The sequence below is a fragment of the Cetorhinus maximus genome, chromosome 5 (assembly GCF_964194155.1).
Source record: "Cetorhinus maximus chromosome 5, sCetMax3.hap1.1, whole genome shotgun sequence".
Classification (NCBI taxonomy): Eukaryota; Metazoa; Chordata; class Chondrichthyes; order Lamniformes; family Cetorhinidae; genus Cetorhinus; species Cetorhinus maximus.
In genome coordinates this window covers 169,229,868-169,255,149 of record NC_135883.1, presented here as the reverse complement: position 1 = coordinate 169,255,149, position 25,282 = coordinate 169,229,868, and the positions used below count along the sequence as shown (strand labels likewise).

The 25,282-nt window shown below is 45.9% G+C and overlaps 1 protein-coding gene across 1 annotated transcript in view; it reads left to right on the top strand.

Annotated features, from left to right (window-relative positions):
* Window positions 1-25,282, top strand: part of LOC144681152 (dynein axonemal heavy chain 8-like) — a 1,929,890-nt gene that overhangs the window by 1,828,029 nt on the left and 76,579 nt on the right. The window contains exons 84-85 of the mRNA XM_078542879.1: window positions 9,187-9,288; window positions 10,721-10,881. Coding sequence (XP_078399005.1) covers window positions 9,187-9,288; window positions 10,721-10,881 — 263 coding nt within the window. The remainder of the gene's footprint in view (window positions 1-9,186; window positions 9,289-10,720; window positions 10,882-25,282) is intronic.

Sequence of the window (25,282 nt, the reverse complement as noted above, 5' to 3'; positions counted from 1 at the left end):
AGAGCTTAGATCTGATTCATTGGCTGTGGGATCACTTAGCTTTGTCTATCACTTACTGCTTATGCTGTTTGGCAAGTAGTCCTGTGTCATAGCTTCACCAGGTTGACACCTCATTTTTAGGTAAGCCTGGTGCTGCTCCTGGCATGCTCTCTTGCACTCTTCATTGAACCAGAGTTGATCCCCAGGCATGATGGTAATGGTAGAGTGGGGGATATGCCGGGCCATGAGGTTACAGATTGTGTTTGAGTACAACTCTGCAGCTGCTGATGCCCACAGCACCTCATTGTTGCCCAGTCTTGAGTTGCTAGATCTGTTCAAAATCTATCCTACTTAGCACAGTGGTAGTGCCACACAACATGATGGAGGGTATCCTCAATGTGAAGGCTGGACTCCTACTGACACTGTCATAGACAGATGCATCTGTGACAGGCAAGTTGGTGAGGATGAGGTCAAGTATGTTTTTCCCTCTTGTTGGATCTCTCACCACCTGCTCTAGACCCAATCTAGCAGCTATGTCCATTAGGACTTGGCCAACTCAGTCAGTAGTGGTGCTACCGAGCCACTCTTGGTGACGGATATTGAAGTCCCCCACCCAGAGAACATTCTGTGCCCTTGCCACCCTCAGTGTTTCCTCCAAGTGGCATTCAACATGGAGGAGCACTGATTCATCAGCTGAGGGGGGGTGCGGTACATGGTAATCAGCAGGAGGTTTCCTTGCCCATGTTTGACCTGGTGCCATGAGACCTCACGGAATCCAGAGTTGATGTTGAGGACTCCCAGGGCAACTCCCTCCTGACTGTATACTGCTGTGCCGCCACCTCTGCTGGGTCTGTCCTGCCGGTGGATCAGGACATACCCAGGGATGGTATGGCACGGTCTGGGACATTATCTGTAAGGTATGATGCTGTGAGGATGACTATGTCAGGCTGTTGCTTGACTAGCCTGTGGGACAGCTCTCCCAATTTTGACACAAGCCCCAGATATTGGTAAGGAGGACTTTGCAGGTCAACAGAGCTGAGTTTGACATTGTCGCTTCTGGTGCATAGGTCGATGCCAGTTGGTCAGTCCGGTTTCATTCCTTTTTTGAGCTGTTTGTTACATTACAACTGAGTGGCTTGCTAGGCCATTTCAGAGTCAAGCACATTGCTGTGGGTCTGGAGTCAAATGTAGGCCATATTTCATTCCCTAAAGGACATTAGTGAACCATTTAATGATGGTCATCATTTGGCTTTTAATTAGTTTTTATTGAATTCAAATTCCACCATCTTTTGTGGCAGGATTCAAACCCGGGTCCCCAGAATATTACCCTGGGCCTCTGGATTACTAGTTCAGTTACAATACCACTACGCCATCACCTCCCCATCAGCAGCATTACCATTGTGAGTAGTGAGGAGTTGAGGAGATAGTTTGTTTCTGGTTGCTGATTTGAACTTGACAGCTTCATCTCAGTTCTGAGCTTCATTCTTAGCATTTTCAGGCTTCATTTCAGGACTTATTGGTGTCTCCAAGGCCCCTGAAGAATTTTGACCTTGTGGACCCTTCCAGGTATTAGATAGCTTTCTGTTACCCTGGCGATGGGAATTGTGCCCTCCACTGGTGGCATCTCCTCTGAGGAGGAAGAGAGGGCAGAAGGAGGAGGAGGCCAGGTGTCCCAATGCAGCTTCCAGGGGAGCGACCTGTGGGAGGAGAGGTGCAGGCACAAAGGGCACAGGGCCAGCAGGTAGTCCAAGGTGGAAGGGGGCGCAGATTTCGCCACTATCTTGCTGCCAGGGTTAAAGGCGACGATGCAGCTACCTCAACATCCCCAAGGTGCAATGCCAAAGGAGGCTCCGCCTCTCAAGGGAGACAGTGATCTCCATTTGTCAGATGATTGGGCCTGAGGTCAGCTCCGACTCTGTGGGTGGAAACCCCATGCCAGTGGCTGTGAAGGTCTCAGTGGCCCTCAACCTCTGTGCACTTTCCAGGGGTCAGTGGGGGATCTTGGTGGAGTGCCCCAATCAGCTGTCCACAGTTGCATCAAGCTGGTGACTGATGCTCTGTTCAGGCGGGTAATGACATTTATTCATCTCCACACGGACGAGGCCAGCCAGGCAGAGCGAGCCAGAGACTTTGCAGTGATTGCTGGGTTCCCCCCGCATCCAGGGTGCAATCGACTGCACACATTTGGTCATCAAGGCGCCAGCAGGTCAGCCGGATGCCTTCATCAGCAGGAAGGGATTTCACTTGATGAACATCCAGATAGTTTGTGACCACAAGGCGCAGACTCTGCAAGTCTGCCTGGTACCCTGGCAGCTCCCACGACACTTACATCCTCAGACACTCACAAGGTACCAAGGCTTTTCAGTGCTCCAGCTCAACTGGATGGATGAATACTGGGAGACAAGGGCTATCCATTGAAAAGGTGGCTCATGACGCCTCTCCACCACCCAGGAACAGAGGCAGAGCAGCGTTATAATAGGAGTCATGCGTCCACAAAAGCAGGGATAGAGGGGACCATAGGTCTTCTGAAGATGCACTTCCGATGCCTGGACCATTCAGGGGGAGTACTACAATACTCCCAGAGCGGATGTCACTGATAGTGGTTGCATGCTGCATTCTCCACAATCTGACACTGGCAAGGGGGACCCACTGGAGGAAGAGGATCCTGAGGCAGCTCCACAGGCCACCGAAGATGAATCCAGTGGTGAGTCAGAAGAGGTGCACAGTGAGGAACAAGGTGAGGACGTGGAGGCAGATCTCTAGATCCTTCAGGAAGGCAGGGACACCAGGGGCGCCTTGATCCAATGACCCTTCAGCTAGGCTGCTGAAGATCTGCTTCCACCTCATGCCAGGGCTGCCGCCCCCATCCTGGATGTTTGAAATGACTCTTTACTTTGAACCCAAAGTCCACTCAGTGCCTGTGCAATAATGTTGGAGCCACACATCCAGCATGAGATACTGATATGCCCTGCACCTACAAAACAACTGGTGTACTCAGGCCATTAAGAGAAAGGCAAAATTTATATCATTTTGACACTCACATCAAATGAACATAACAATATATGGTGTTTATAGTCACACCAGTAAACATATTAACAAAACATGACAGATCAGAAGATCACCCATGAACAGTCAGTCCCTCTTGTGCTCACGGTGCCTTAAACTTAAGTTTGCGAGTGCTGTGTCTTGTTGCAGCACCACCCCCCCCTCCCCTCCTTCCCCTTCCCCTTGCTGGCAGCGGCATTGGAGGCAGCCTGCTAACTCTGCTGTCCTGTTGGCCTTGACAACCTTGGCGGTCGTCCTCTGGCCAGTGGAGCCTGTGCTGGCCCCGCCTGGGAGGGAGCAGCCAGTGCCACGGCTAGCATCTCCCCAGCCATCGCAGCCTCATCAGACACCAAGGTCACTGGCAGAGGGATGAAGGAGCTGCTGCTGTCATCCAGAGCACCCTGAGGGGAGCTCGCAGAGATGACAAGCAGCTCGGTCACCAACGTGAGGTCGCTCTGGACCTCCCTGCTCACTATTGATGGATGGGCATCTAGCTGGGATAATGGGTGTCTCATCCATCTCACATACTGGCACTGACCACCTGAGTGTGGGCTAGCAGGACCGAATGCAATCCCAGGAACCCCTGATTCTGTCCCTGGAGCTGCCTCTCCATGATATTTGCCAGTCTCTCAATGGAGGAGGCAGTGCGCTTGGCCATGAGGGTCAACACAATGCTCATGCTCCGCATGGGCTCCTCCGCAACAGCGACCATGGCATGCATACCCTCATGGATCTCCGCCAGATCCTTTTGCACATCCCACTGGACATCCAGCATCTGCTGCCTAATGGACGATTCCAAAGGCTCATCATCTGCCTTCGACACAGCATTGCCCTGGTCCCCAACAGTCCTCCGACTGCTGGCGCCCTGGGCACTCTTTGTCTCTGCCTGCACTTCAGGCGAGTGTGAAGTGCCCTCACCACCGTGTGCCAACACTCTAGCCGACAATCTAATGCCCACCGAAGTGCTGGTATCTGCCATGGTGCGTGGTTCAGAGAGTGGGTGTGACGCAGGTGCACCTAAAGCCCCATGGTCCTCTAGTGTCAAGGGTGGCTTTTCGGGGTCCGCTGTTCGAGTGTGTGCTGGTAAAAGAGAGAACAACGACATGTCATTAGTTAAAGTCACCACACTGTCACTGTACATATCAGGCACCCTGATGACACAATGGAGATCTGCATCATGGTGCTATCGTCTTTCAATGATCAATAGGGACTCCAGGTTTGAGGCTCCCATTAATGATAAGACTACACAAGAATGTTTGCACTCTCACTTCTATGCACTGCACTCTTACATTCGTCAGAGACCCCTGCCTCTCTACGATCGGCTGAACCGAAGTGGATGGCGGCTCTCCAGATCCAATGCATCCACTTCGTACCTCGTCAAGACTAGGAGGTTTGGGGGGCCTCCGCCTGTCCTTGACCTCTCAATGGTGTTATGGCTTCTCTTCTCCTGAAAGGCCAGAGGAGCATTGATTAGTCCACTCTCTACATGCAGCACCATTGCAGCCTGGCCAATCCCACCTGAGGAACACCTTGCTGAGCATATCCGAGTCGTGGTCCTCCACCCACAAGGCACTCAGGCCAAGCAGCAAAGGCTCACCCCCTTGGCCAGCTCCAGCATCGTTGACAGTTGACACTCAGACTATAACACCCCTGAGCTCCACAGGGGGATGGCCAGCCTTAACACTTCTACACACTGATCCATGCCAAGTCAGTCCTCACCCTTGCCAAGCGCAGCAGGTCTTTGAACCTTTTGCATCACTGCACCCATGTGTGTCACACAATGTCGTGGCTGCTGACCTCGGCTGCCACCTCCTCCCAGGCGTTTTTGGTCTGATGTGGTGCCCTCCTCCTGCCATCTTGGGTACAAGTGTCCAGCTTGACATTGACCTCCTCCACAAGGACCGTGAGGCACTCATCTGAGTAACGGGGGGCCAAGTGCCCACCCGACTTGCCCTCCTGCCTGATGTTTCCTGCTGCTGGTGAGGCCATTGTTCCAGTCTCCAGAAGACTCTAAAGATTCTCCCCTGGCAGCCTTCAGGGTTATGCCTTTGCCAGTTTCAAAGCGCCTGCCGGGTTGCCATTAGACCTGAGCCCAACAGGACCCCATTCCTGCCCAGCCCTTCCCGACCGTTCAGAAGACATGTTTCATGCTGGGTGAACCTTAACTGAGCATGAAATCGCATTTGCAATATGACCACGGCTGGCAGTGCATTCCGCATCAACTCCTGCTCCCATCAACTTGGAACGCAGAACACACGCCAAGCATGAAATTCAGGCCCATGTAACTCCAGATCCATGGGGTAAAGATTTGGCGGGGGGGGGAGGGGGGGTGACGGTGTAGTATAAGGGTCTGGTATATACAGGTTTAATGCGTGCCTGTGTATAGTATCACTTACACAGTGATGTAAGAAGGTACATGACCCAGGCCTAGGGTCAGTGTAGTGTTGGCCAGAAACGTGTTAGACCTAGAGAAGGAGATAGCTCCATGCCTGGACTCTTTGCTGTATATATATATATAGTTACAAGTAGTTAATAAATATTTGCTGTTAACTTACAAAAGACTACAAAGACTTCTTTAGTAGACACGTTCTGTGCCTGACACCATTACGACAATAAACCTAGGGAGAGAGGAAGTATTACGGGGATTAGCATCCTTGAAAGTGGATAAGTCACCAGGACCAGATGAAATGTACCCAGGCTGTTAAAAGTAATCAGGGAGAAAATTGCGAAGGGTCTGACCATCATTTTCCAATCCTCGCTGGATGCAAGTGTGGTGCTGGAGGATTGGAGGTCAGCTAATATACCTTTGTGAAAAGGGGAGCGAGGAATAGAGCGAATGATTACAGGCCAGTCAGTCTGTCCCCAGTAGTTGGCAAATTATTGGAATCAATTCTGAGGGACAGGACAAACTGTCACTTAGAAAGGCATGGAGAAATCAAGGACAGTCAGCATGGATTTGTTAAGGGAAGGTCATGTCTGACTAATTTGATTGAATTTTTTGAGGAAGTAACAAGGAAGATTGATGAGGGTAATGTAGTTGATGTGATCTACATAGGGAATAAAGCAAGGCTTTGACAAGGTCCCACATGGCAGACTTGTAAGATTTCTGGATTCAGGCCCACAGTTACCTCAATAGGCAGTTGACTATTCGCATGTAATTTTAAGATAGTTCATCGAGTTTATTAAGAGACAACAGTTTAGATATGATACATTAACTAATTAGATAGAGAAAAAAAGTAACAGCTTGTGACAACAGTATTCTGCTGTCTGGTCGAAGGGTTAGGAAACTCTTCCCTTGATCTCTCGACCTTCCTCCTCCTCCATTGGTCCATCTTCCACCGGAAGAAGGCAGCTGCCCAATGAGCACTGCCACGTCACCAGCACCTCAGCAATACCTCAGCAGCCCCTCAGCCCGTTACTACTACTATGACACCAATTATATACCCTTTTTTGGGGGCTGGTAGTTTACCCAGTGTCAATCCCCTGTCTCAGTCCTTCAGACCAATAGATACGGGGCAGGTACCCGGACTGACAGGCTGGTCGCCACCCTTCCCCTGTTCATCAACCTGCTCGAAGTCAGTTTTAGTTTACATCACGCTGAGGGTCATATCTTGGTCTTTTCTAAACACTTGGAAGATAAGGGAGTGCACAGGGCGCCATCTAACAACTCAAGAATGTCAACATGCCTGCCTAAAATAAGACCGTTTAGAGGTCAAAGTGTTTAGTAGTCCTTTTTCCAGAAAGAAAATCCGTGTTGCTTAGCTAATCCCATAAAATGCAGAAAATACCCATTTATTAAAGAACCCAATTTCTTACAGGCTGCTTAAAAAAATAAAAGCCCATGGGATCCAAGGGAATGTTGCAAGCTGGCTACAAAACTGGCTCAGCAGCAGGAAACAGAGCAGTTGTTGATGGGTGTTTTTGTAACTGGAAGGCTGTTTCCATGGGGTTTGCAGGCTTCAGTCCTAGGTCCCCTTCATTTTGTGGTACTAATGATTTGAATGTAAATGGAGGGGGAATGATCAAGAAGTCTGCAGATGATACAAAAATAGGCCGCGTGGTTGAAAGTGAGGATGGGGGAGGTGGTGGCGTCGTGGTATTGTCACTAAACTAGTAATCTAGAGACCCAGGGTAATTCTCTGGAGGGGCTGGATTTGAATCCTACCACGGCAGATGGTGAAATTTTAACTCAATAAAAAAAACCTGGAATAAGTCTAATGATGACCATGAAATCATATCCAAATGTCATAAAAGCCCATCTGGTTCACTAATGTCCTTTAGGGAGGGAAATCTGTCATCCTTACCTGGTCTGGCCTACATGTGACTCCAGATCTACAGCAATGTGGTTGATTTTTAAATGGCCTAGCAAGCCACTCAGTTCTCAAGGGCAATTAGGGATGGGCAATAAATGCTGGCCTAGCCAGCAACACCCCCATCCCATGAAAGAATAATAAATGGCTGTGAACTGCATAAAGATATCAATGGGCTGGTCAGGTGGGCAGAAAACTGGCCAATGGAATTCAACCCTGAGAAGTGTGAGGTGATGCATTTGGGGAGGTCAAACAAGGCAAAGGATTATGCCACAAATGGGAGGATACTGAGAGGTGTAGAGGAAGTGAGAGACCTTGGAGTAAATGTCCACAGATCTCTGAAGGTAGCAGGACAGGTTAAGAAGGCATATTCATTTATTAGCCAAGGCACAGAATACAAGAGCAGGGAGGTTATGCTGGAACTGTATTAAACATTGGTTAGGCCACAACTTGAGTACTGTGTGCAGTTCTGGTCACCACATCACAGAAAGGATGTAATTGTACTAGAGAGGGTACAGAGGAAATTTACGAGGGTGTTGCCAGGACTGGAAAATTGAGGCTCTGAGGAAAGGTTGGATAGGCTAGGGTTGTTCTCCTTGGAACAGAGGAGACTGAGAGGAGATTTGGTTGAGATGTACAAAATTGTGAGGGGCCTGGATCAAGTGGATGGGAAGGACCTATTTACATTAGCAGAGAGGTCAGTGACTCAGAGGCATAGATTGAAAGTGATTGGTAGAAAGATTAGAGGTGAGATAAGGATTTTATTTTCACCCAGAGAGTTGTGTGGTCTGGAACTCATTGCCCGAAAGTGTAGTAGAGGCAGAAACCCTCAACTCATTTAAAAGGTGTCTGGATATTCAACTCAAGCCATAACCTGCAGGGCCAAGGACCCAATGCTGGAAAGTGGGATTAGTCTGGGTAACTTATTTCTCAGCCAGTGCAGACATGATGGGCCAAGTGGCCTCTTTCTGTGCCGTAACTTTCTATGATTCCATGATGTATAGTGTAGATGCATTTGAAGAGAGAAGTACATGGGAATAGAAGGGTACGCTTATAGGGTTAGATGAAGAAATGTGCAGAGCGGTAACCCCAGCATGGACCAGTTCTGATGAATGACCTGTTTCTGTCCTGGAGACTCAACGTAATTTTTCTCCCAAAGACTGCTGGTGGGAAGATGATTGGCTTCCCCAGCTTTCTGTCCATACATTATAATGCCGCCTATTAAACTTATTTTGTGAAAATGTATTATATATTGATATACTCCTTAGTTAATAGGCAACCTTTATAAAGGTTTAGTGAGTGATATGCAGTTTCTTTTTATAAAATTATTGCCTGGAATTTCCATCTGGGTTCTTTCAGTTTCTTCGCATTTTCTGACGAAATTAGGTGGAAAGTTTGGAAATTCTGCCTCTAACAGAATTCATTGCAAAGTGATTTTCTGTACACCCCTTTTAGCATTTAGCTGTCCCTCTTAAAATATCCACTATTGATGATGGATTTAGAGGTGTCAGCTGTGGCTCAGTCCATAGCACCCTCACCTTTGAATCAGAAGGTTGTGGGTTCATGTCCCACTCCCGGAAACCAAGAACTGTGATTGTACTCAAAAGAGTTGCAATCTGTGACTGTTGATAACTCGAAAGAATTTTTTTTTTTTTGATGATGGATTTGTGACTACTATTTGAAATTTGCTCTTAGAACTTATACCATATTTACTTATGAACAAAATTATTCTAAATACTAAAAATATTGCTCAAGTAGCATACTTTCTCCTGTTGTCAAAATAAAAGGTTTTTTTTGGTGACATTCTATCCACTTAAATGAGATTTACCCTCTTCCACTGGGATTCCTTCAGGGTGTGTCATGGAATACTATACGTTACATGCTTGGAGAAGTTCAATACGGAGGACGCGTTACAGACGACTACGACAAACGTCTCCTCAACTGTTTTTGCAAGGTAATCCCAGTCCTCTACTTAGAAATATTGTCGTTACAACGTGTAAGAGGATTTTTTTGTGGTGGGGGTGGAGACCATATTCCACCTTGGGCGCAATTTCCGACTTAGTGCAAATTTCCTTCAAAACTGCACCTACTTTAAAAAGTGCTTTCTTTTCTCATGTTTCTACGCAATCTCGCTTGCATAATACTGAACATAAACTGTGCCTTTTACAGCGCAACTGGACAACAATTTAAAACATAACTTATGAAAATAGCTTTAAAAATATTTCTTAATTTATTTGAGTGTTAACTTGATGCAGTTTGCTTGCACGGCTAAAAATGGCTTTATCAGAAAAAACAGAATTTTTAATCACAATGTCAATCCACCACCTGTGGGTAAACCAAGTTTGAATTACTGAAAAATATTTATAAAAATAGAGAATTGTTTGCTCGTTATATTGGGTAGTTTCGTAGTGAATTAGTGAAAAATATCCAAACGCTTTTAAAATGTGCCTCATGGCGACCTTGCGCCTAAAAGGCTCAGTTTGCTTTTTAGAGATTCCGCAAAGGCTTGCAAGAAAATACAAGTAGCAAAACTCCGGGAGCTGACCAGTTTTGTGGGTGCCACCGACTTGAAGCACAATGGTTTTTAAATGAGCACAAAAGATTGCAATTTGTGTTGAACATAATTTGTGCTTAAAATTTCACAATTTTTTGTGCCAATTTACACTGAAAAAATGAAAGCAACTGAGTGCAATCTCTACCCCACCCCCATCTTTGTTTCTTATCTAGTATCAGTTTAAATTAGAAAGTTGTGTGGTTGTGGCATTGCTCTTATTCTTAATGCCTGACAAGAAACAGACATTAACAGAAACAGAAGCAAGCACTGAACTAGAGCATCACCAATTCCCCAATTAGAGTGGGATATTTTTGGTATGTTATGCAGAGTTAAAGGAGAATGCATCCCAATTTGATCAAAGGAGTATTTCCATAACAATACAGTATTTTGCCGCATGCTATCACCTTAGCCAGGAAGTATTGTGGAAAAAAAATGAATGAATGAAGATTCCCTGAAAATGGGGGGGGGGAAGGAAAGTACAGTTTAAAACAAATAACAGAATGTTATTTTACTAAGTTTCATAAATATACATTTCTTTCAAAGAATAGTCTCTTCCTTAAAAAGAGAAAGAAGACTATTGCCCCTGGTTTATCCTTCAAAAGTCTGTTTAATTATTCTGCATTGTTGCTTTTGAAGAATTTTCTTGTAGCTCTGAATTATTCTCACCTAAGTTATTATTAAACTATGATTATTTTTTCAAATAAATTCATTGGTTTGTTATAGCCTAAATTGAACTACCCTCAGTACTATAGCTAGTAACTTAGTTGAAAGGAATAAGCTGTTTTGTGGTAAAGTACACTTAATATAATTGTTTTGTGTACTTACTATATAGGTGTGGTTTAGCGAGAAGATGTTTGATTCCAAGTTCAGCTTTTATACCGATTATATTATTCCAATATGTGCAAGTGTAGACAGCTATCTGGAGTATATTCAGACACTACCTGTTGTTGACACCCCTCAGGTGTTTGGCCTGCACCCAAATGCTGATATCACGTAAGTAGGATACGAGTTAACTTTTATTTAAAACTTGATGACTTGGTAAAGATCATTTGTTATTGTTCCCTAATCTCTGGTAATAATTAGGCTACAACCCTTGCTGGATAATAAAAATGTAGGACTGAATTTTTCGGTGGCATCTGAGGTCCTGCCACCGGGACCAGAAACAGGAGTCTGCCCCACTTCGGAGTGCCATTTTGATGGCAGAAGCCAATTGCTGCCAGAATTGCCCATTCCCAGAGATTGCCACACTAATCAGAGGGCTGGCAGCTTAGCCTCTGCAGTGCTACTTCAAACTGAGGCTACATCACCAAGGAGAGAGTGCCTAAATACCAAGGCCCCCATGAAGATATGTGAGTTCATTTGGGGAAACTAGGCCCAAGCAGGCAGCCCTGGTGATCAGTGTAAGTGTTGGTATTATTGCAGCAGTAGTGGATTAGGTGCAGCAACAACAATTGCCAACAGAGGCTCCTCCATGGGCCATGGAGTGTCCATCAAGGATCCCCTCCCCACCCCACTCCACTCCAGGAAGTGACCTTAGCTTAAGTGACTAAATTGGCTACCTGGTGCAACCCTAAAGTTCGTGCCGGTGGCAATATTCCACGGCGGCAGATAACATCAGGCCCCCCCGGCCAACAGCTTACTTTATTGTATTGCCAGCCTCCCTACCTCCAAGCCCACCTCCAAAGGGTTGGGAAAAGTTGGTCCATAGCTCGCAGATTTACAGAGATCAGGAAAGCATGTAAGAAAAGCAACATGATTTTAATGGGAGGTCTAAACTCTGCTTTATTCCATTTAAAATCTTGCCATTTAAAGCAGATTAAATCTCCTGATGTCCAGAAACCTCAAATATAATTAAAGACTTATCTTTAATAGGGCCTCTTCTCCCATCAGCCATGGAAATAGCCAAAGATTGCAAAGGATTCAAGACTTCATTAGGATTTATCTGCAGTCTTTCTGTGGTTAGTGAGGGGAATGTAAAAATACAGATCTTTGTGTCATCAGCAAATTTAACAAGCATACTTCATTCAAGTCATTGGTATAAATTGTAAATAGTTGAGGCCCCAGCACTGATCCCATAAGGCACTCCTCTAGTTACAGCTTATCAACCTGAAACCTATTTATCCCTACTCCCTGCTTCCTGTTAGGTAACCAATCCCCTATCCATGCTAATATGTTACCTTTTACATCATAAACTCTTATTTTGTGAAGTAACCTTTGAGTGGCACCTTCTCATATGCTTTTTAGAAATCCAAATCTACCACATCTATAGGTTCCCCTTTATTCATGTTGCCTGTTACTTACTCAAATAATTGTAATAAGTTAGTCAGACACAATTTTGCTTTTACAAAACCATGTTGACTTTGTCTGATTGCATTAAGATTTTCTAAGTGCCCTGCTATAACGTCTGTAATAATAGATTCTAGCATTTTCCCTATGACAGATGTTAGGCTAACTGACCTGTAGTTTCCTGCTTTCAGTCTCCCTCCTTACTTGAATAGGGGAGTTAAATTTGCTGTTTTCCAATCTAATGGGAGCTTTCTAGAATCGTGGGAAATTTGGAAAATTGCAAGGAATGCACCTACCATCTCAGTAGCCACTTCTTTTAAGGATGCCTATGATGCAGGCCATCAGGTCTTGGGGACTTGTCAGCTTTTAGTTCTAACAGTTTTCTCAGTACTCTTTTCCTGTAATTGTAATTGTTTTAAATTCGTCTCTCCCTTTCACCTCTTGATTTTCAGGTATTTCTGGAATGTTATTTGTGTCTTCTACTGTGAAGGCCGACACAAAATATCTGCTCAATGCTTTCACCATTTCCTTATTTCCCATTATTAATTCCCCAGACTCACTCTCTATTGGAACAATGCAGCGTTTGAATATTTATAGAAACTCTTACTATCTATTTTTATATTTCTAGCTAGCTTTCTTTCATACTCTAATTTCTTCTTCATTTTTTTTTAGTCATTCTTTGCTGGCTTTTAAATTCTGTCCAGTCTTCTGACCTACCACTGCTCTTTGCAGAATTGTACATTTTTCTTTCAATTTGATGCTATTTTTAACTTCTTTAGTTAGCCACAGTTATGAAATATCTCTATAAATGCCTGCCACTGCATCTCTACTGTCCTACCCTTTAACCTAATTTTCCAGTTACTTTAGTTAGCTCTGACTTCATACCCTCATAATTGTCCTTATTTAAATTTAAAACACTAATCTTAGGCCCACTCTTCTCACCCTCAAACTGAATGTGAAATTCAATCATTTTATGATCACTGCTACCTAGAGGCTTCTTCACTATGAGGTCATTTATTAATCCTGTCTCATTACCAGATCTAGAATAGTCTGCCCTTCGGTTGGCCCTAAAATATCCTGCTCTACAAAATTGTCCTGTTATGTTAGGTGCCAAGGTATAAGGTCTGTAAGAATGATAGGAGTGGAGGATGAAATCACTTTAATAATAAGGGAGGATTCAGCAAGAGATAAGCCGGCAATGTAGATTTTATGGGTAGAATTAAGTAATAGAAAAGCATTTAAGACTGTAGGAGGAGCTGTGTATAGGCCCTTTGATATCAACTATGATGTAGATTGTATTATTGTAGAGAATACATAAACACGTGGCAAAGGCTGAGTGGTTTTAATGAAAGATTTTAACTTTCATATGGATTGGAATAAGTGGATGAGCACAAGTGGGGACAAAAGTGAAGTTCTTGAGCGTACTTGGAATGTTTTTCTACAACTATGGGTGGAATTTATTGGAGGCTGATGGAGTGGGAATCGAGGAGGAGGGGGCGGTAGAACTGAACGGAAGGTGCTGTTTTGAAAGCCAGACCCAGGGAAGTCAGGGCCACATACTGAAGGCAGCAGAGGGGCAGCAATGCCACTGGGGAAGGGCAGGAAGCCAATTGTGATCATTAAAGAGGTACTTAACTCTGATTTCACAGATCACAGATCAATGCAATTGAATGAAGTTTAATTGTACTTAGTGAATTAAATATGCTGCACATTGGGATCATGGGCCATCAGATCCCCAACCATTCAAAGGTTCTGGTATCCAGGCAAAGTTTCATGTTCCAAAGGAAAAGTCAGCCATTGTGGACCTGCCTTCCACCAGAGAGGAAACCTTTTCAGAAAGGGGAAAGGAGGCCAGTGCAATCACGCAGCATGTCAGCTCACAGGAGCTGGGGGGGGATCTCTCAGCGGGGAAGCTCACAGGAGCTGGGAGGGGGATCTCTCAGCAGGGAAGCTCACAGGAGCTGAGGGGAGATCTCTCAGCGGGGAAGCTCACAGGAGCTGAGGGGAGATCTCTCAGCGGGGAAGCTCACAGGAGCTGAGGGGAGATCTCTCAGCGGGGAAGCTCACAGGAGCTGAGGAGAGATCTCTCAGCGGGGAAGCTCACAGGAGCTGAGGGGAGATCTCTCAGCGGGGAAGCTCACAGGAGCTGAGGGGAGATCTCTCAGTGGGGAAGCTCACAGGAGCTGAGGGGAGATCTCTCAGCGGGGAAGCTCACAGGAGCTGAGGGGAGATCTCTCAGCGGGGTAGCTCACAGGAGCTGAGGGGAGATCTCTCAGTGGGGAAGCTCACAGGAGCTGAGGGAAGATCTCTCAGCGGGGTAGCTCACAGGAGCTGAGGGGAGATCTCTCAGTGGGGTAGCTCACAGGAGCTGAGGGGAGATCTCTCAGTGGGGAAGCTCACAGGAGCTGAGGGAAGATCTCTCAGCGGGGTAGCTCACAGGAGCTGAGGGGAGATCTCTCAGTGGGGTAGCTCACAGGAGCTGAGGGGAGATCTCTCAGTGGGGTAGCTCACAGGAGCTGAGGGGAGATCTCTCAGCGGGGTAGCTCACAGGAGCTGAGGGGAGATCTCTCAGCGGGGAAGCTCACAGGAGCTGAGGGGAGATCTCTCAGTGGGGAAGCTCATAGGAGCTGAGGGGAGATCTCTCACAGGAGCTGAGGGGAGATCTCTCAGTGGGGAAGCTCACAGGAGCTGGGGGGGGATCTCTCAGCGGGGAAGCTCACAGGAGCTGAGGGGAGATCTCTCAGCGGGGAAGCTCACAGGAGCTGAGGGGAGATCTCTCAGGGGGGAAGCTCATAGGAGCTGAGGGGAGATCTCTCAGTGGGGAAGCTCACAGGAGCTGAGGGGAGATCTCTCACAGGAGCTGAGGGGAGATCTCTCAGCGGGGAAGCTCACAGGAGCTGAGGGGAGATCTCTCAGTGGGGAAGCTCACAGGAGCTGAGGGGAGATCTCTCACAGGAGCTGAGGGGAGATCTCTCAGTGGGGAAGCTCACAGGAGCTGAGGGGAGATCTCTCAGTGGGGAAGCTTACAGGAGCTGAGGGGAGATCTCTCAGTGGGGAAGCTCACAGGAGCTGAGGGGAGATCTCTCAGGGGGGAAGCTCTTAGGAGCTGAGGGGAGATCTCTCACAGGAGCTGAGGGGAGATCTCTCAGTGGGGTAGCTCACAGGAGCTGAGGGGAGATCTCTCAGGGGGGAAGCTCTTAGGAGCTGAGGGGAGATCTCTCACAGGAGCTGAGGGGAGATCTCTCAGCGGGGAAGCTCACAGGAGCTGAGGGGAGATCTCTCAGGGGGGAAGCTCTTAGGAGCTGAGGGGAGATCTCTCACAGGAGCTGAGGGGAGATCTCTCAGCGGGGAAGCTCACAGGAGCTGAGGAGAGATCTCTCAGGGGGGAAGCTCATAGGAGCTGAGGGGAGACCTCTCACAGGAGCTGAGGGGAGATCTCTCAGCGGGGAAGCTCACAGGAGCTGAGGGGAGATCTCTCAGTGGGGAAGCCCACAGGAGCTGAGGGGAGATCTCTCAGCGGGGAAGCTCACAGGAGCTGAGGGGAGATCTCTCAGCGGGGAAGCCCACAGGAGCTGAGGGGAGATCTCTCAGCGGGGAAGCTCACAGGAGCTGAGGGGAGATCTCTCAGCGGGGAAGCTCACAGGAGCTGAGGGGAGATCTCTCAGTGGGGAAGCTCACAGGAGCTGAGGGGAGATCTCTCAGCGGGGAAGCTCACAGGAGCTGAGGCGAGATCTCTCAGTGGGGAAGCTCACAGGAGCTGAGGGTGAAACATTTGCCGTAGCTGCCTCCCACTGAGGCATAGAAAGGTGCAATGCCAAAGGCCTAGATCCCAAGGAACGACATCTCCTGCAAGGGCACCTACCTTTAAGGGAAATTGTAACAGCCATGGATCTCATCCATCCAGTCCTCTTGGAACCCCAATTAGAGAATGAGTGGCATAGAGGGATGGCGGACCCGGTGCCAGAGACATCAATGCCGCTGCAGCAGCAGCAGCAAGATTTGAAGTCTCTGGCTAGTCAAGCCACCAAAGGACAAGTCCCAAGACTAGCGTTTTCCAGACTCACAAGAACTACCTCCAGATGCTGGAGCATCAGCTGTCAAAGGAGGCCATCAACAAAATGTGCGCTGTGCTGCAGGATGACCTGCACGCCATGGGACTAGATTGAGCACCCAGTGCCAGTGGCGCTGAAATGCATTGAACTTCTATGCATCTGGCTCCTTCAAGGAATTCACCTGCAAAACGTGCAGGACATCAAAGGCGATCGCACACCATTACATTCATGCCCTGCCTGTTTCAGAGGGCTAAGAGTTTATGCATTGCTAGACTGACCCTGTTAACCAGGCAGAGTGGTCCATCAGCTTGGGGCCATTGCAGGCATTCTAGAGGTGCAGAGTGAATTCATTTGGCAATCAAAGTTCGCCTGGACCAGCTTGCAGCCTTCGTTAACAGGAAGGGCTTCTACTCAATCAAAGAGCAAGTGATCTGTGATCACTGAAAGCAAATCAAGCAAGTGTATGTCTGCTTCCCAGGGAGCACTCATGATGCCTATGTACTTCGACACTCCAAGGTGCCACAGCTATTCTAGCCCCATGAATATCTTCAGAGGTGAACTCTTGGGGACAAGAGGTACCCATTCAAGACATGACTGCTTACGGCATTGAGGAACCTTCGCAGTGCAGCCCAGGAATGTTACAATGCCTGCCATTGTCAATCCAGGCCACAACCGAGCAGTCAATTGGACTACTGAAGATGAAACTCTGTTGCCTAGTCTGTTCTGGTGCATCGCATTATGCTCCAGCAAGGATTTACTTATTACTATGCTGTGCACAACCTAGCACTACAGGGAGAGAAGGCCTTGCAGCCAGGGAACTAGATAAGCCACACTCCTCATCTGATGCAAAATGGGGGATGGAAACAAATACAATAACTATCACTAGAGAAAAAGTACTAGGGAAACTAATGGGGTAAAGGCTGATATGCCCCCTGGGCCTGATGAGTTGCATCCGAGGATATTAAAGGAAGTAGCTACACAAATAATGGATGCACTGGTAGTAATCATTCAAGAATCCTTAGATTCTGATAAGTTCCAGAGGATTGAAAACTGCTAATGTAACACCCTTATTCAAGAAGGGAGGGAGACAAAAGACAGGTAACTATAGGCCAGTTAGCTTAACATCCATAATTGGGAAAATGTTAGAGTCTGTTATAAAGGATGTAACAGCAGAGCATTTAGAAATGCATAATATAATCAAACAGAATCAGCATGGCTTCATGAAGGGGAAATCATGACTGACAAATTTTTTAGAATTCTTTGAGGCGGTAACAAGCAGGGTAGGTAAAGGAGAGCCAGTAGGTGTAATATATTTGGATTTCCAAAAGGCATTCAGTAAGGTACCGCCCATAAGGCTACTTAATAAGCTAAGAGCCCATGGTGTTGCGGGTAGTATATTAGCATGGATAGATGATTGGCTAACTAATAGAAGACAGAGAGTTGGGATACGGGGGGCATTTTCGGGAGGGCAACCTGTAACTAGTGGAGTCCCACAGGGATCAGTGCTGGGGCCACAATTATTTACAATATATATTAATGACTAGTTAGACCACACCTATAATACTGTGAACAGTGGTCCCATTATCTAAGGAAAGATATACTGGCATTGGAGGCACTCTAGAGAAAGTTCACTGGGTTGAACCATGGTATGGAGGGATTTTCTTATGAGGAGAGGTTGAGTAGGCTGGGCCTGTTCTCATTTGTGTTTCATTAAGGTCACCTCTCATTCTTCTGAACACCAAAGATTGTTAGGGGGCTTGACAGGGTAGATGCTGAGAGGTTGTTTCCTCTTGTGGGAGAGTCTAGGACCAGAGGGCATAATCACAGAGTAAGGGGTCACCCATTTAAGCCAGAGATGAGGAGGAATTTCTTCTCTCAGAGGGTAGTGAACCTGTGGAATTCTTTACCACAGAAGGCTGTAGAAGTTGGGTCGTTAAGTATATTCGAGGCTGAGATAGACAGATTTTTAATCAGTGAGGGAGTCAAGGGTTATGAGGAAAAGGCAAGAAAGTGGAGTTGAGGATTATCAGATCAGCCATGACCTCGTTGAATGGTGGGGCAGACTCGGTGGGCCGAATGGCCTACTTCCGCTCCTACACCTTATGGTCTTATTTGGAGGATGTGGAGGAGGGAGCAGAGCATTGTATGGACAGGAGGGGGTGTAATTTGAACAGCATTAATTTCTCCTCTTACTACCTGTCCTTAAACAGAAAGGTGTGTTTTTATTTACTTCCCCCTTTATAAGAAATGGTGTATTTCCCAACCCCTTGATTTTGGCATGGATCCAAATTATATTAATAACCCCAGAGCAAATTTGAGATGAGGTGAACTCAAAGGATTAGTTAATTTGTAAACATTCAAAACGTGGGAGGAGGGTTGCAACGTTGCCTCCTTTGTATTCATATATTAAAAGAGAGATAGAGAATAGAAAGATTTACAGTGCAGAGACCACAAGGAAAAGAAATAATGTTTCACATGGGCTCCACAGTCCAGGATTAAAGTCCAATGAGTTATCCCTTCACGGTGGTCAGTGTGTTGAAAACCGATGCTGTATAATTCACTTTTCCAGTGGTGTTAACTTCACACAGTGAGATAAGCATGCAGAGATGTATCTGCCTTGTAGAAAATAGTACAGAAGTTCCAGCAGAAACAGTGCAGATGAATCCAGGAATTCAACCTGGGCAGAGCTCCTTTTCTCTGAGGCTGCGTTATGACACGGCAGATGATGTGTGCCAGGTGGATCAAATCCACAAGGGAAACTTGATCACGTGGTCACAGCTGTTTCGCAATTTGTATTTTGTTTTGAGATGCATGCCCTGAATTGAAAAGTAATAAGACTACCACAACTTCAGAGGTTTTTAGAAAGCTAAATTAAACATTTATTAACAAAAGAAAAGATTTCAAGCACATACATAGGTCTACAAATTACCACAACAATAACTCCTAAAACCCTTAATTAATTTGGCTTCCAGTTACACCCCATTAAGGCAACAGTAAAAACAAATAGATTGAAACAGACCCAGGCAAAGCAACATAATACCCTGGATAGGATAATTCAAAATGAGTTTTCTCAGCTTTGGTTCCTGTAGGCAACAACGTGACGCACAGAGGCTAGAGGCTTTTCACACTTGTTAAATCTTAGAATGTCTTCCCCTCTGACATATAGCCTCATCTCCTGTATACACATTTCTCCCTTTTAATGCAAATTCCATTGTTCTGATATGACTTTGGAACTTTACCTTTCTCATAATATAAATCCTTTCATCATACTAATTTTATCAATAACCCTTTGGAAAAATAAATACAAAGTTTGGCTTAGCTTCTTCTAGCTACGTGTAACACCCTACCATCTCTTTGAAATTCAAACTATCCTAATTTATCTAAAAATGCAAATTTTCCTTATGCCTCACATTCTAAAACTTCAGCCATGTTTACGTATTTAACATTTCAAACCTAGCTTCTTGTTGATGACTCAAAGCCTCCAGACCAGCTGTTTCCAATTCAGTTAAATCACACACACACACACACACACACACACACACACAGTGAAACTATCCAAAACCCACTATTGCCCCATTTTTACAATAAATCACAATATTATTATGAGAATTATTATATTTTCATGACAGGCTGCTTTTAGGATGATAAAATGGCAGACTCAGTTTTCAGTTCCGGATGGCAATGTTATTGTTCCACAGCTAACAGTCCATGTCACAAGACTCCCACCTCTCCACATTGTCTTTGACAATGTATCCCTCGTCTGGGTCCCAAGATTATTAAATATCCCAACCATTAAGAATTGAAAGGAAGGTTGCCAGGCCCTTTGTCCTAGCAGATGAGTAGACTGTGGTTGGCCACCCTGGGTTGTGAAATGCAGATGGCCTTTGTATAATTGTCTATGAATTTGGTCTGGAGGGGGCTGTTTGTGTCTCTTCAGGGTTAACGAGGTGCAAGTTTGTCCAATTATGCCAGGTGGCTCCTTTTGTTTAGGGATCACAGACAGATATTAATTCAGCCATTGTAAAGGCCTTTGTTCAGTTATTAAACCTTTTAGGGATAGCAATGGGCATGTCTCTATATATTTGAAAAAAATATACGGGGCTGGGTCTTAATCCCCTCACAGTCCATGTGGCCTCTGGAAAGAAATTAATTCTATTCCATTTTTATTTATGTGGTTTTATGAAGGAAGAATAGGAAGTAAAGAAGTATGCATTCATTCTCTCAATCACATCAGATGCACAGCTAGCAGGGACAATAGCAGTTCCCTGCTGCATCTTCGTTTTGAGGTTTAAATCTAGGTTAGTGCATCAGCAAGGACATTGTTGTTTCATAGATGTGGAATGGGCAGGTGACTTGGGGAGATTCAAAATCTGTCTTTTGGAGAGTCTTTCAGGGTTAGAGTTCTAAAGTTTCCTCTGTTGGGGATCAGACATATGCAAAGCTGTTGCTTTCAGATCTCTGTCTGTCCAACTCTCGATTAAGTGACTCTAAAGGGCCTGGGGGTTTCACGAGGTGGTTAGCACTCAGGGGGTGAATGAGGGTCAAGCTGCTCTGGACTATCCGCAGCGGAGTGCTGGGCATCTCAGTCTGTGAATGCCAGATCTTTTGATCATAGGGCAGAGTGCTCTTGTTCAGCTTAGCTCCTGCCTGTCCGCTTTGGTAACCTGTGTGTTCAGCTGTTTAAACCCAGGGACTGTGGTTAGGCTGACTGTCAGGGGATTGGGGTGTTTTAAAGGGACTTTGGCCTCTTCAGGGGATTCTGGTTCAATATCCGGCTCGGGCGCTAGCACTGCTGGGGCGTTCCAGCTCCTGTTGTTGGGTGCTTTAACTTGTCACAGCAACAGTCGGGCAATCTGCTCTTGAACTAGGCCAGCCTTTCAGGGCCTGGATGATAGGAAGAGTGCCTTCTGGAAGGGGCCTCTCCTGCATCCATACCAGGTAGGACTACAGTGCTGTGCCCTGCAGGGTTGTTATGGCCCATTTTTAATGCAGTGGGCAGCCCTGTCAGGTTGCCTTATGATTCAGCATTGAGGTGGGTGGGTATGGATCCAATCTGTTTGGGATCCCTCTGTTAGTCAGTTGGGTAGTCGGCTCTGTGGCATTTGGAATCCTACTGCCCTCTGGTGAATGATTAGCTCTCGCTGTACCTCCTGGTGACTTTTCAACAAAGTGAGGCATCACCCACATTCTTTCTGGGTCAATTTGGGAACCTCCCTGGTTCCCATTCAAACTTGCCATAAAGCTGTCAGCTAAACCAATCATTGGCTTCTTAGCCGTGACCTTTGGCTTGGGAGTAGGCACTCTCATAACTTATTCCATGTTCCATGTCCCCTGGAACACTTCTGTCCTCAAGTGGAGGTGCAGCCCTGGCTATACTCCCTTGTGGCTTTTCAGCTTGGTAAGGCATTTCACTCCCTATCTGCTCATCTGTTTTGGGACTCCCTTTGTCCCTCTTTAAATTTGGAAAGACGGTTTCTGCCAGCCATACTCCAGGCAATTCCTTAACCTTTTCCTTTCCAGTTTAAAAGCTTGCCTTCCTTTCGGCTCTTCAATTACATGGGGCATCTCCCTTGCTATCTCTTTCCCTGCTCTAGGACTTTTCTGGTCCATGTTTAATTCCGGGATATTCTTTGAGTCTATTTTAAATTCTATTGGCCCTTCCTGGACCTCTTTTAACTTTACTGGCCTGGCTATGGCTTGTTACATTCAAGCAACCCTCGCTCAATGTTTGAGTTCCCTTTGGGCCTCTGGACCTTCCCCTGCAGATTCCTGCTGGTTGACATTGGCCTCTCTTCTTTCACCAACTAACACCTTGCTGCCAGCCAAATCGTTTCCAAGAAGGAAATAAATTCTTGCTACTAGACATTCGGGGACAATTCCTACTGCAACAGGGCCTAAAACAATGTCTCACTCTTGGTGGACCTTATGGTGGGATGCAAACACAGATCCTCCTCCCACTCACTGATCAGGGCTTTGGCCTTCAGGGAGGATTCTGGGGTAGGTTTAGGTTTCCCTCATTAAGTGACCTCTGTGTCCCAGACCAGTACAATAGACTTGCTCACATTTTGGGACAGATAGGGGGATATTGTTCCCGAACAGTCAAAACTCCAGAAGCTCTCTGGGATTTTGTCTGGCTCAGGCACACATAGTGCCATGTCCTCCAAAGGGTAAGTTTCTGTAGTGAGAGCTTCTATCTGCTCTGCTGCACTACCTTTGGGAGACTACTCATATGGAGCCCTATTAGGCCTATAGGTTTCCCTCACAGTCTCCATTATCCAGGTCTGGAAAAGCCTATCTTATTGCAATGAGAAGACACTGGTCACCACGGGCTCTCTTTTCGGGCTGCAGGAGGGCTTCTTGCAAGTTCCTTTGTGTTTTTTTCTGGATGGGTGGCCCCTCCTATCTAGGTTACCCTGCTATTCTTTCCAATGCTCATCAGAATGGTTTGGAAATGGTCTGCCCGAGTCCCCAGACCTATAGATGAGAATGTAGCTGTCAGCTGTCTGTTGTGACTGCTGCATCCTGAGCTGTGAGGATTCTCTGCTCCTCTAAGTGCATCCACAGGTTGGCAATTTTTGAATTCCTCCAACAAAACCAACTCACATAACCCCCCATTGGTGCGTGGGATTCTTAGGGACCTTACCCATTAATCAAACGCAATTTGCTTCAATCATTAAAACTCGATATAGATTTGCATGGGTTTCACATGAGCGTTCTGCAATTGCTGGTGATATGCCTCTGTAACTAACTCACAGACACTTTGGATGGCAGCCTTGGTCTGCTCATAATTCATGGACATATCAGGGGTCAGCATGGAGCAGATCTCTTGGGCTCCCCCTGACAGCTGCCCTGGAAGTAAGAAGTTTGTATGAATCCATATCACTTTCTTTGAATTTAGGAGGAAATCTAACATACTTGAGAGCCTCAGAGAGTGGTTCTGGGTGAGAGAGTTGGGGGTGCTACAAGGTAGAGAGAGATGTTCTGTCGCAACTTCCAGCTAATTGGTCTTTCTCTCTGTCCCTTTGAACTGCTAGCTCCATTTCAAATGTTCGGAGCTGGAATTCTCTCTCCTGTTCCCTCTCCTTAGATTCTAGCTGCAATTGAAGCTTTTCCAATTCTAATTTGGCTGGGTTGTCAGCGGGTGGGGGGTGGTGGGTGGTGCGGGGGCTTGGGGTGGGGTGCAGTGGGGGAGGTGGTGATGGTTTGGAGTCATTGTTGAGCTCTACACCTAATTGCTTTATCGGTAACGTGGGATCCAAATGTTCTACCAACAACTCGATCAGTTCACTTTTCTTCACTTTACTGGACAATTTTAACTGTACTCCCCTAGCAACAGCTTTCAGTTGTCCTGTGATAAGACCATAAGACGTAGGAGCAGGAGTAGGCCATTCGGCCCATTGAGTCTGCTCCGCCATTCAATGAGATCATGGCTCCACTTTCCTGCCTTTTCCCCATAATCCTTGATTCCCTCACTGATTAAAAATCCACCTATCTCAGCCTTGAATATACTTAACGACCCAGCCTCTACAGCCCTCTGTGGTAAAGAATTCCACAGATTCACCACCATCTGAGAGAAGAAATTCCTCCTCATCTCTGTTTTAAATGGGCGACCCCTTATTCTCCCACAAGGGTAAACAACCGCTCAGCATCTACCCTGTCAAGAATCTTATATGTTTCAATAAGGTTGCCTCTCATTCTTCTAAACTCCAATGAGTTTACTCTGAACCTACTCAACCTCTCCTCATAAGAAAATCTCTCCAACCTTGGGATCAACCTAGTGGACCTTCTCAGGACTGCCTCCAATGCCAGTATACCTTTCCTTAGATAAGGGGACCAAAATTGTTCACAGTATTCTCGGTGTGGTCTAACTAGTGCCTTGTATAGTTTTAGCAAGACTTCCCTAAATTTATACTTCATTCCCTTTGAAATAAAGGCTAATATTCCATTTGCCTTCCCTATTACCTGTTAAACTTATATGTTAGCTTTTTGGGATTCATTCACAAGGACTCCCAAATCCCTCTGTGCTGCAGCCTCCTGCAGTCTTTCTCCATTTAAATAATATTCAGCTCCTCTATTATTCCTGCCTCTACATCTAATTGCTTTATCGGTAACGTGAGATCCAAATGTTCTACCAACAACTCGTTCACTTTACTGGACAATTTTAACTGTACTCCCCTAGCAACAGCTCCTCTATTATAACCTCACATTTTTCCACATTATATTGCATCTGCCAAGCTTTTGCTCACTCACTTAACCTGTCCATATCCCTCTGTAGACTCCTTGTGTCATCCTCACCACTTGCCTTCCCACCTATTTTTGTGTCATTTGCAAACTTGGCAACAGTGCATTCACTTCCCTCATCTAAGTCGATAATATATATTGTAAATAATTAAGGCCACAGCACTGATCCCTGTGGCACTCCACTAGTTACAGGTTGCCCTCCCAAAAATGCCCCCCTTATTCCAACTCTCTGTCTTCTATTAGTTAGCCAATCCTCTATCCATGCTATTACACTACCCGCAATACCACGGGCTCTTAGCTTATTAAGTAGTCTTATATGCGGTTCCTTATCGAACGCCTTTTGGAAATCCAAATATATTACATCTACTGGTTCCCCATTATCTATCCTGCTTGTTACCTCCTCAAAGAATTCTAATAAATTTGTCAGTCATGATTTTCCCTTCATGAGCCCATGCTGACTCTGCTTGATTATATTATACATTTCTAAATGCTCTGCTATTACATCCTTTAAAGTAGACTCTTAACATTTTCGAATGATAGATGTTAAGTTAACTGGCCTATAGTTACCTGTTTTTTGTCTCCCTCCCTTTTTGAATAAGGGTGTTACATTGGCCGTTCTCCAATCCTCTGGTACTTTTCCAGAGTCTACGGATTCTTGGAAGATGACTACCAGTGCATCTACTATCTCTGCAGCTATTTCTTTTAATATCCTAGAATACAACCCATCAGGTCCAGGAGACTTATCAGCCTTTAGCTCTAAAGGCCCTATTACTTTAACTCGAGTGATAGTTAAATTATCTATTTCTTCCCCCATT